At 56.1% G+C, this 11982-nt stretch overlaps 1 protein-coding gene across 1 annotated transcript; it reads right to left on the bottom strand.

The window, feature by feature from the left end:
• Nucleotides 1-1640: 1640 nt before the first annotated feature.
• On the bottom strand, nucleotides 1641-11183 carry LOC107137571 (taste receptor cell protein 1). Its single transcript, XM_048793204.1, is given in 12 exon segments — nucleotides 1641-1827; nucleotides 2143-2288; nucleotides 2382-2440; nucleotides 2545-2669; nucleotides 4177-4316; nucleotides 4616-4680; nucleotides 4991-5121; nucleotides 5230-5387; nucleotides 6834-6895; nucleotides 8722-8892; nucleotides 8895-10237; nucleotides 11062-11183. Coding segments are annotated over 12 exon segments (2616 nt in total). The 5' UTR covers nucleotides 11105-11183; the 3' UTR covers nucleotides 1641-1654.
• Nucleotides 11184-11982: the final 799 nt, after the last annotated feature.

The following is an 11982-nucleotide window of genomic DNA, read 5'->3' as shown; positions in this document are numbered from 1 at the left end:
AGCCTACATCCTTGTGCTTTCCTGGTCTAGCTGTGTGTGCTCCAGAGAGGCTTGTGCCCTTGACTTCCAAGTCTGTAGTTAGCAGGACGCCTGCTGCTTGGAGAGGTGGGAGGTACCTGGCCCCACAAGAGCACAGAATCAAAAGCAAATGTTTCCCAGACTTTATGCATCATGGGATGAGGCAAGGGGGTGCCTGGGGTTAAAGCTCAGCTGGCCTCCCAGCAAGGTGACAGGGGATTGCTTTCCCATCCCCACCTCTGCCCAGGCCCTGAGAGTCCAGTCTTTGGGAGTCCCAGGAGGGAAGACGCCCTCTTGTGGTGTGACCCTGGGCTTTCCTCTCTGGGTTTCTGGGAGATGCTGGAGCCCTGGCTGCTCTTCACAGGTCTGAGGCATTGTCTGTGGAGCCTGGATAAGATGAGGCAGGGAGAGGCCTGGAGTTTGGTTTTCAGTGAGGGGAGGATGTCATGAGGGGTCACCTGGTGAGAAGAGAGGGAAAAGCCTGGAGTCAGGAACTGGAGGCTCCCAGAACAGGGCAGCAGTCCTGTAAGATATGGAAAATGACAAATCCCAGACTCATGTGGCCTGGGAAGAGAGAGTGAGGGAGAAGGCAACACGCTGATAACACTGATCCTCTCCCAGTGACAGGACATCCAGCCAGCCTAGAATGGCAGTCCCTGGAGGAAGCCAAAGTATTGATCCTTCCCCAAATAAATCCTTTCCCAGTGACAGGAAAATGGGACCCTGGAGGGAAAGAGATAAGCACTGAATGCTGACCCCAGACCCTCCATCTTCTCCAAGTAAAAATATTGCCCAGTAAAACAAATGTCACATTCTCACAATCTGTTTCCTGAGTGCCCAAACTGACACGCTCTGTCAATAATTAAGTTACTTCTCAGCATAACATATATAAGCACAGAGTCCTCCTCTGGCCCATGGCTCATTTCTCATCAGGAAAGTGCATCCACCAGATGCCTGACACCATTGCTGAATAAAGGCTTTGCTGATCCGTGAAGTCTGCACCCAGCTCGGTCATTTTGTGCTAACAAGCCCTCCATGTCCTGGCCCTGCGTAGAGGGGAAGGATGGGCAGGAGAGCAAGGGAAGCTGAGTTGGGGCCTTTTACAGGGACTTGTGGTGCCATCGATGGGGTCCTCGGGTGGAGGGAAGCAAGACCCTCTCCTCACATCTCCATTTCTCTATTGTTTCTCCTGGCCTCCTGTAGCCCTAAGTTCTGTTCCTGGCATCTAGGAATGAACTGGAGGTAAGCGGTTTTTTGGAGGAGTCTGCTGGACCACCCCTGGGCCTCTGCCTGGATAGGGCAGGGGCATGGCTGGTGTATTGACCTCCCCACCTAGGCACTGCAGCAACGGTGCCTGGGGACTGCTCATGGGAGCCAGGCTTCGGGACCGTCCCATCCCCAGTGTAAGCACCTCAGGGCTTTCAGGGAGCTGTGCTCCCCCTGCCTGGCTGAGAGGGCCTCTGTGCCTTGCAGTGTAGCTACTATTAGTGCATGCTTTGGTCCCCCAGGCTGGACACTGTGAACCGGGCCTTCTACTTCAACACCTGGGGCTGTAAAGAAGGGTGGGGTCAAGGGGTCAAGCCCAGGCCCCTGGCTGAAAACCCAGCTCTATCTGGCACATGAGGGGACCCTAGGTTCAGTTAGAAAGTGAGCTCTGAGCCCAAAGGCTCAGTCTGCCCTCCAGGAAGGAGCCCCTGCCCAGCCAGATACTTGCCAGGAAAAGGATGAGTGTGACAAGCAGGAGGTTCAGGATGAGGAGCGCGGAGCTGGGGGTGCCAGGCTGACAGGAGGCTCCGGAGCTGCGGGTGCCTGCAGCAGAGAGCAGGAAAGCAGGGGCTGGGCGGGTCCCCATCCTCCCTGCCCTGGGAAGGCGAGGTCCAGCCCACAGAGAATCTCAGGTCAGGTGCCTGGCCCAGAAGATGCTGCAGGAACAGAAGGGCTGAAGCAGGGAGCACCTTGGGGGACTCCTGGGAGCAGGAAGGGCTGGGCCTGAGCCTGGGGGCTGAGACCTAGAAGAAGAAAAGGAAGGCTGGGGCAGCAAGCCAGAGAGCCCACGGGAGGAGGCAGATGGATGGAGGACATGGGCAGAGGGAAGAGGCCTGCAGGAAGTAGGGAGGCACTGACCGAGGGCTAGGGTGACCATCTCTACCCGGAGGCCCTCATCTTTCTGCAGGATGTACAGGGCCTGATGCACGCTGTCCTGAATGAGGGTCTGGGCTGGTGTGGCCCCAAAGAAGATGGCACCTACTTTGGCAGTCAGTGGTTCTGGCCTAGAAGAAGGATCCACAGTCTTCAGGCCACTGAGAAACCTGGGATGACTCGGGGAGGGCCTCTCTTCCAGCCTCCTGCTCCCAGGCACTCACTGGAACTCCTCCACCACCACTTGGCCAAAGTTCTGCAGAGACCTGAGCCCCCTGGTCAGCTGAGGGTCAGGAGAGGAGGAAGAGGGTCACAGCTCTGCTGAAGCCTGGTCCAGCGCCCACCCCCGCCTCCCTCTTCCTGCTTCCTTCCATCCCACCACTTCACCCATCTCGTTAGCTGCTGCCGAAGCTTCTGGGCCTCAGGGCTGGTTTTGTCCTTCAAGGCCTTGGTGAAGGGTTGGCCTAGGATCTGCAGCCACATCTCATACAGCACCAGCTCTGCCTTCTCCCCTAGAGTAAAAGGTGGAGTGTGGGTGACATCTATCAGGGGCCTCGTCTCCTAGGCATCCTGGGACAGGACCCACATTCTGCCTCAGGCCACATGCCCAAATCCTACTGCAAACTTCAGTTCAAGAGCCAAAGCTCCCTGCTTTTGTGTGGCCCATGAGCTAAGGGTGCCCCCCCCCTCCAGTACTGGGGACTGAACCCAACATTGCTTAACCATTGAGCTACTCTCCCCCGCCTTTTTTATTTTGAGACAGGATCTGACCAAGTTGCTTAGGTCCTTCTAAGTTGCTGAGGCTGGTCTCAAAATTCCAATCCTCCTGCCTCAGACTCCCAAATTGTTGGGATCACAGGTGTGTGCCCTCTCACCAGGACAGCTTTTGCATTCTTAAGTGGTGGGAAAAGTAGAGCATCTTATGACATAAAAATTATGTGACATACACACATTTCTATATCCATAAATAAGGTTTCACAGGAGCATGACCAAGCTCACTGTTGTCTACGGCTGTATCCTCACCACAGGGGTGGACAGTGTGACCCCTCTAGCTCATGGAATGGCCAATGAGAGGCGCCAGAAGCAGAGTAGGAGACTGGTTTTCTTTCACCTGTCCCCGCTCAGGGGGAGAAGTGCAAAGAGTTTTTGCGCTTCCCAGGTGGGGCAGTGGAGGGGCTGGTAGACCAACAGCACAGCCTTCTCCACAAGGGCAGGGGGTGCTCTGCTGTCTGATAATGGGGTGTGACGGGTCCTGCCGGTTGGGAAGACTGGCAAAGGAAGGCTGCCCATATGCTGGGGGATGGCTCCCTGGGGAGTGGTTCTGGCCCCTGGAGAGCTGAGTCCCAAGCCAACCTGTCTGCACTCTGGGCCCACTGGCACCTGATAACTTCTCTGGAGGGACTCAAGGGCAGGACTGGAAGGAGAAGCACTGATCTCCCCCAAGAGGCCACAAGAGGCTCCAGCACTTTCTGGGCTGAGGAACCTCACAAGAGCAGTTCCAGTCTGTGTGGCTGGAGTGCATGGAGTGGACCCAGAGCGCTCTCAGTGTGAGTGATGAATGGCCATCTCTTTATATGGCACAAGCCTGCCTAAATGTCCCTATAGGAGGGGCTCAAGGGGACATAAGCTTTCTTGCTGATGGGCTGAGCTGAGCAGTTGTCTCCTAACTTGCGACAGATCTCGTTAGTTTTTGGTGGTGCTGGGATGGTACCCAGGTCCTCATGCATGCTTGGCAAATGCTCTCTCATTGAGCTACATCCACACCCCCAGATCCTGTCACTTAGGATCCATTGAGATCCTGGACAACGAAGGAATTGCTCATCTTGTCTCACTCACCCAAGTTTCTCGCCTCTATCCAGTTCCCCCACCCAACGCTCCATGTCTGCTTTCTCCCTTGGCCCTGGCACTTGAACTTTGCTGTTGAAAGGAAGTTCTGCCCACCTGCAGAAAGGGAATGAGGAGGCCTAAAGAGGTAGGACACTGCTGACCAGAGACAACAGGGACCCTGCTCTGACTCACCATTGGCCACAATGCTGGATTTCTGGAGGATGGGATCCATGATGCTGTGAGCCAGGTGATTGGCCAGGCCTCTAAGGTGGGTGGGGATAGAGTTCTGGAACTTGTACTCCATGGACACTCTCACCCATTGGTCTGCGTTACTAGGGAGGAACAGTGGACAGTGCCAGGGTCACGGGCTCTGTGCCAGCATGGGCGTCTAGAAGCAGGCATTAAGCACCCATGTGCACACCCTCAGGCGGGAGCTTCCTACCTCCAAGGGCAGAGCTCCGTGAGGCTAGAGGGAGCTACCAGGACAGAGTCCTCCCCTGGGTGGCCCCCAACTCAATGCTTCCATGTCCTAGCTCTGGGTCAGGGATGGAGCTGCCCCTGCTACTCCAGAGAGGAGCCCCCAAGAGAGGGGCAGAGCAGGCTGGGTGGGCAGGAACAGGACCTGACCCACCTGAAAAGGAGCAGGGGGCCTTCCTGGGGATGCTCCTTGTAGAATCTCGACACCACAGGGGTGACCTGCAGGGAGTCCTGGAGGTCAGTGTCCGGATGATCTCCAGAGCTGGCCAGGAGCTGTCTCTCCTGAGACCCAGGCGGGGTGGGGCAGGATCTGAGAGCCTCCTTGCACAAGGCCTCCTGGGCTGGGGTATCTGGTCACAGAGCCTGGTCACATGTTCCCCTGAAGAGCTGTGTCCTCCTCACAACCCCACCCGACCCTGCCCACCCCCCACAGGGCCACGCTGGGTGCTGCCTCTGTTTTCGCAGCACCTGTTTTCAAGGAAGGCAGGGTAAGCGCGCCAGCCCCCAGACACGGGGAGAGCCACCTCACCAGGTGGAGGATCTGGTCTTCCAGCAGGACAAAGGGAGCAGAACCAGGCAGGACGAGCTCGGGCAGGAAGGGCTTCATGGCCGTGAAACTGATGCAGATGGTCTCCAGAGCTAAGTCGGTGAGGGGGGACCCTGCAAGCCACAGGGGGAGCTGGGGAGGCCCCGGGAGCCTCCTCTCCCACCACCTCCTGGCACTCCCTGTGGGCCTGGCACAGAGGCCTGGGGACAGGCAGGACTCACCGGAAGCAGCAAGGCTGCTCTCATCCAGGAACAGGTGCCCCAGCATGCCCCTGGAGGCCTTCACTTGGCGGTACAAAATCCAGAGGACTTCCCGGGCAGAGGGGCCCAGAGCCCTGCCCCCGAACACAAGGGAGGCCTTTACAGCTCCAGAGCCAGGCCTGTGGACAGAGCCATGTCTTCACTGGGGCCCCAGGAGGTGACGGGGACCAGTGTCCCGAGGGAGGGATGTCTATAGGGGAAGCCATTGATTGTACAGAGAAGTCTTCTTGTATGACTTGAAGCAGGTCCTGTCACCCCTCTGGGCCTCAGTGTCCTCCTTAGTCAAATGGGGATGATGAGCCCTTTTCTGGATGACTCTGGTGAAGCCTGAATGACCCCATCAGGAGAGCACAAAGCAGGTGCTCAGTGAAAGCAAGTTCACCTGGACACCACAGCAAGGTGGCTTTCATGAGAGCACTGTGAATCCTGCCCAGGCAAAGCCCGGGGCAGGGTTACCCGGCCAGGCTGCAGCTGGCTTTGAGCTCTCAGGATGCTAGTCTGAATGACACTGAGAAAACTATCTTTGGCTTCATCATAAGGAGCAGGAGTTCTGGAGACAGGGAGGTCTGAGGTTTTTTGTTTTTGTTTTGGAGGGTGGTATTGAACCCAGGGTCACGTGATCATAAAGCTCTATCCTCTAGCCCTTTATTAAATTTTGAATCAGGGTCTCACTAAGTTTCCCAGGCCAACCTCAAACTTGCAATCCTCCTGCCTCAGCCTCAGGAGTCACTGGGATTACAGGCATGTGCCCCCTTTCCCAGCACGTCTGGGGAATTTCTGAAAGCCTGTGGGATAAACCAGCTGGTCATGTTCTATGGAGACAGCTGGCCTCAGCAGGGGTCTGAAGAAGCTGTTAGAGAAAGGCCTGGAAACAAGTAGGCTCAAGATCCAGAATGACTTTTTTCCTTCCCTTGACTACCTGAGCCATCTCAAGGGTGGGGAGATAAAAGTTCTGCTCAGGCCCAGGGCAGGGGAGTCAAAGGGGACTCCAGTTCATTAAGTGGGTAAGCTTTCTAACCAGCTAGGACGTTGGCCTGGCTAGATAGTGAGCTCCCCATCACTGAGAGTATTTGAGCTTCTAAATTCCTTTGTGTAGGGGATTCTAGGTGCCCCTGAGCTCACTAAAGTGGGGCTGTGGCGACTTGGACATCCTCAGCCTCGCTCATGAAATCACGACTGGTTCACAGCTGAATCGGCCACGATCACCCCAGCATCCTCTTTCCCTGGATGCTCAGAATCAGAAAGCACCTAGGGGAGTGGCATCTCTTCGCAAACTCTGTCCTGGGAATAAGGGACTTGTTCTTGCTGCCCTGCCTTCCCACTGTGCCCAGACAATGTCCAGCATTCCTGTCCAAACCCTGTAGCTGGAATCAGGCTCACAGTGGACAGGTGGCCATCTGAGGTCACACAGCACAACCAGGGGCAGAACCACAGTGGGGTCTCTTCCTGGCCCCTGTGGCTCCTGGACACAATGGGCGATGGGGGACTGAGTAGCCTGGAAGAGTGCCCTGTGGCTGGAAGGCATAGATCAGCTGGGTGGGGGGCTGAGAGCCAAATGCACTCACCTGAACTCCAGGATACAGGCGTCCTGGAAGCTGGGGAAGGCCCTGTGGTAGATGAACTGCAGCTGTGGACAGACAGAGCTGTGGAGGCTGGCAAGCCTCCCCTCCACCACCATCATCCCTGACCTGGCCTCTGCAGGGGCCTCCTCACTGACCCCCTGCCCTGCTGGGCCCTGCCCGAGCTGTTCCCTACGCTTGGCCAGAGACCTGCCCATCACCTCTAAAACCTGTCCAGGGAGCTGCAAATGCCTCCCTGGGCTCTTCCCTCTCTGCTATTGGTTTTCTTGAAAAATCCCTCTCCAATCCAATCATCCTGGGCTCTGCACTCCAAAGCTGCCACCTAGGCTCTCTGGCCTGTATTACAGTCCCTTCTCCTGTTCTCTCTCCCACTCCTGCCCCAAGTCACTCTCCATGGAGCCCCCGTGCCATCTCTGACCACCTGTCCATCTGGAGGTCCTCATATACTGTTTCCTCTGCCTACAAGGCCCTTCCCTGTTTAATCTGACTACCTTATCTCTACCCCACTTAAAAATTTCCTCTCTGAAGCCAGGTCTACAGGTTTACACACCTGTAATCCCAGTGCTCAGGAGGCTGAGGCCGGGGGATCACAAGTTCAAAGCCAGCCTCAACAACTTAGCGATGCCCTATGCAACTCAGTGAGGCCCTAAGCAACTCAACAAGACTGTATCTAAATAAAAATTATTTAAAAAGGGAGAGGGATGTGACTCAAGGGTTAAGACTGCTGGGTTCAATCCCTGGCATAGCCCCTACTCTCAAAAATTTTCCCCCTCTCAGAAAGTTTTCTCTGGGCAACCCTCTGACCCTGGCCATGGGCTTAGCCTGTCTGTTCTTCATGTAGCTTATAGTGATTGTAAGCACATTCACATTTGTTTAAGCATTCCTTCTGTCTCTTTCCCCCTGCAGACTGGAGGCTCCCTGAGGGTAGGACCACGGTGCACTCAGTATAGTAAGCACTCAAGGAGTTATATGAAGAGATGAATTAGTTGAATGGAGGCATGAACCAGTGAACTAGTGGACACTCAGAATTCCTCCTGGATGACAGGCAAGAACTGGCACTCTCTACCAAGGCACCTTCACGCCTGTGGTTCCAGAATCATGGCAGGTGGATTTGGTTTGGGGTCCAGAAACTGTGCCTTCTTTGCCAGGGCATAAGGGCCCCACAGGTCTCTGATGAGGCTTTGGGCCAAGAAAAAAGTCAGCCAGACCTGCATTTCTAGCTCAATGGTAGAGTACTTGCCTAGCATGTGTGAGGCATTGGGTTCTATCCTTAGCACCACATACAAATAAATAAATAAAATAAAAGTATGAAATAAATACAATAACATTATATATTTAAAATTTAAAAAAGTCAGCCAGCAGGGTGCGGTAGTGCACGCTTGTAATCCCAGCGGCTGGGAGGCTGAGACAGGAGGATCGTGAGTTCAAAGCCAGCCTCAGAAAAGCAAGGCGCTAAGCAACTCAGTGAGACCCTGTCTCTAAATAAAATTTAAAATAAGGCTGAGGATGCAGCTCAGTGGGTGAGTGCCCCTCAGTTAATCCCCATAACCCGCCCCCCCCCCTCCAAAAAAAAAAAAGCCTCCTCTGATTTCCCGTGGCAGGGTCTCTGCAATGGGGATGTTTTCTCCCTGCATCTACTCCCCAGAGGTATTTCTGCCTGGGCTCCCCCTTCCTGCCCACCGCTTACTCCACATGTCTCTCCTGCACCCCAAGAAGCACAGGGGTGATTCTCATTGATTTACGGGGCATTCCCAGCTCAGCTCTGCGCCCAGCTGCCCCCAGGGAGCTTGTGCTCTGGACACAGCTCCGCGCCCCTCCGCGCCCCTCTGTGCCCTTCCGCGCCCCTCCGCGCCGCACCCAGCAGTGGCCTCACCTCATGGTGGACGTGCTCATTCAGCAGCCGGTGCTCCAGGGCCACAGGGTTCCACTGTGAAGCCGAGAAGGCTTCATTGGAGATCTTGAAGGTCACGTAGTGGGTTATGTAACTGGGTTCTGGGGCGGAGGATGTTGAGTCCTGCAAAGAGACAGCCTGGCCAGGGTGAGGCAAGGCGTAAGGCTGGGTGTGGTCAGCACCTGCAGGGACCCTGGGGGAGCCAGTGCTAGGGGCAGCGGAGGGAAGACTGGAGGAAGATGGGACGGAGAGGGTGGTCGTGGGGGCTGGGCTGGCAGAAACTCTCCACCCAGGCCGAACTGTCCCTTGAGGCGTGGCTGGCTGTGGAACTGTCGCGGGTAGCAGGGCAGGTGTGAGGGGAGAATCTGGGGTCGAAGGCACTGGCGCAGACTCCAAGCGCGGAGGAGGACTTCTGGCTCTGGTGGTGAGGGAGGAAACTGGGCCAGGACTGGGGATGGTGGTGGTGGTGACAGGGAAGGTGACAGTGACAAAGATATGGCTGATGGGGAGGGAGACAGGGGCAGTGCTGCTGAGGGCTGTGGGGAGAAGAATTGCAATACTGAGGGCAATGGCCCCAGGGGACCACTGGGCCCCAGGCCAGAAGCCACAGCAGCTTGGGGTAGTCTTGAGCCTGCTACAAGGGCAGGGGAGGTCATGTCCAGCCCTGACAACTCTGGAACTGCAGGGGCAAGGGACTCTGTGTCTGGCTGTGTGTTAGCCATTGACACAGCAGACTCAAGTCGGCCTGGGGACACCAAGGACACCAAGGACACTGCCTTCCCTGGGCCCCTTGGTGCCAATGTCAGAGATGGGAAGGCTTCTGGCCTGAAGAAACCTGCTGTTGAGACAGATGGCATCTGGACACTGGGAATGGGGGTATGCCTGACGGAGAGCCAGGCTGGTGGTCGTTGGGGTGTAGGAGTGGTGGGGACCAGGGGTGCTCTAGCTGACACCTGAGTTGGTCTAGGGGTGGCAGATGCCCCCAGGGTTGCAGAGGCAGGAGCCTGGACTGTCACAGACGATCCAGGGATCTTGAAGTTCTTCCCAGTCCCACGGACAGGAGAAGCCCACGACTGTAACATGGCAGCAATCTTCCGAGTTCCAGGGGCCAACATCGTGTCTGCAGGTTCAGTCACTAAGGCTTCTGACTGGGACTCAGTCAGTAATGATGATGCTGGGCCAGGTGTGGCCTTGCCCGAGACCTCAGTTTTTCCCATAGGGGTCAGCTGGTGTGAGGAGGAATCCAAGGACAAGTTTCCAGGAGCCTTGTGGCCCCCAGCTGCCCCCTGAGAGAGGGCTTCTGCCCTTTTCCCAGGTGCTTCCAATTCCCCACCAAGGAGGGAAACGATGTTATCAGAGGTCTTTGTCAGGACGCCTAGTGCCAGAAGTGCCCTCTTGCTGACTTGCAGATGAGATGCACCAGGGGCCAAGGGTGACTGGCCAGAGTCTTTGTGAGCAGAAGGAAGGGGCAGGACAGAAGCCGAGACCACCATGAAAGCTGCAAAACAGGAGAGACCCTGTTGGGACACTGTAGGGGCAGGGCTGGCCCACAGCCCCTGGGATCTCCCCTTCCCTCAGGAGCCTGGGAGATCCAAACCCTGGCTAACCTTTGCCCCCAAACCACTAAGCTACCCCAGGCAAATAACCTCCCACCAGATGTCCGATGCTAGCCCACCAGACAGCCAGCCCTGCTGCCCCCCAGGAAGGATTCTAGAGGTTAAGGGACTCACCCTAAGGGTCCCTCTCTCTGCGTCCCATCCCAACTTCACCCCATAGCAGGGCCCCTCCCTAAGGGAAGGTCCCTGGGCCCCAAGTGCTCCCCAGGAGCTGAGGCCTGGGGCTCTGGGCTGCTCTGTTTAAATGACTCCTGGGGCCCATCCCAAGGGTGCTGGAAGTGCTGCCCATTTCATCATGGCCAAGGCTCAGGCCTGACCACATTCCCAGCACTCAGAATGGTTCTTGGGGACTGGACATGAGGGGTGCATATGTGGGGTCACCTCTGAACTCTGGGGATTAATCCCTCACCTATCTACAAGTGTGCACTGAACCCCATGCTGGCCTACCCTGCACCAGGTTCCTTCAGGTGGAAGGAACCTGTGCTTCCTTCCTAGTGCTCTCAGGAAGCCCCAAGCCTGGGAACTAGGGACTTGGGCTCTGGCCCTTCCCTGGCATCCCCTGGGCTGGCCAAGGTAGACTCATACAAGAACAAGGAAGGTCAGCCCTGATGTGGGAGCCAGGGGGGCTCACCCCTGCCACCCCCCAAAGTGAGTGGGTAGGGACAAGGGCCTTACAGTCTAGCCTGCCTTGTCCCTACCCCCTTACCAGCCAGGAGAGTCGCAGCAGCTGGAAGACACTGCTCGCCCATGCTGAAGGCGCCTGCAGGCTCCCAAGGCTCCAGAGTCTGGCACAGACACGAAAATGTCCTCAGGTCTTGTGCTGTTGGGCCGCAGACTCTTGAAAGGGGACACTGTTGTCTGCCCCACCGCCTGAGGATGTATGGGCCAGAAAACACATTGAGGAAGAGTCTCAAGTCTGTTAGCCTCAGATGAGGTTGGTGATGGTGAGGGTGGGAATGTGGTGTGGGATGTGGCTGCCGTAACAGCAGAGTCACAGGAGGGTTGTGAGGATAGCGAGGTTATGACTCAGATGGTCGTGTGGAGAGCTCTGGGTGCAGGAGGACGGAGCATATGGATGATAGGTTGATATTTACGGCCACACCCCGTCCCCAACCCAGCTCCTGTCCCAGTTTGGTCCCTGCTCCCACTTCATCAGACTGAGTGGTGAGTCTAAAGAACCATTAAAAGAATTGTCCCCCTGCAATGGTCCCACACAGAATCCTGGTCACAGGCCTGCACTGGATGTGGGGTGTGTGGAGGATTTGGGGCTTTGGGTAGAGGGTCCTTCCCAGACCCTCTTGTCTTTTCTGCAGCTGACAGCGGTTCCCAATCATTCCTGCTTTCATTTCACCCCCCTGCCCCTCCCCTGCCCTGCTCCAGTCACAGGAGGGGGCTGGAGAAGCTTCATACTGCACACCCCTTGCTAGGGGCCAGTAGAAACAAGCTAGCTCGCTATCTATCTATCTATCTATCTATCTATCTATCTATCTATCTCCCCTCTTTCTATCTATCTATCTCCCCCCTTAAACGTACTAGGGATTGAATCTGTGGACACTCTGCCACTGAGCTACATCCCCAGCTCTTTTTTTTATTTTGAGACAAGGTCTCACTAAATTGAGGCTGGCCT

This window comes from Marmota marmota, unplaced genomic scaffold, assembly GCF_001458135.2.
Source record: "Marmota marmota marmota unplaced genomic scaffold, marMar, whole genome shotgun sequence".
NCBI lineage: Eukaryota > Metazoa > Chordata > Mammalia > Rodentia > Sciuridae > Marmota > Marmota marmota.
This window is presented reverse-complemented; position numbering and strand designations above follow the sequence as displayed.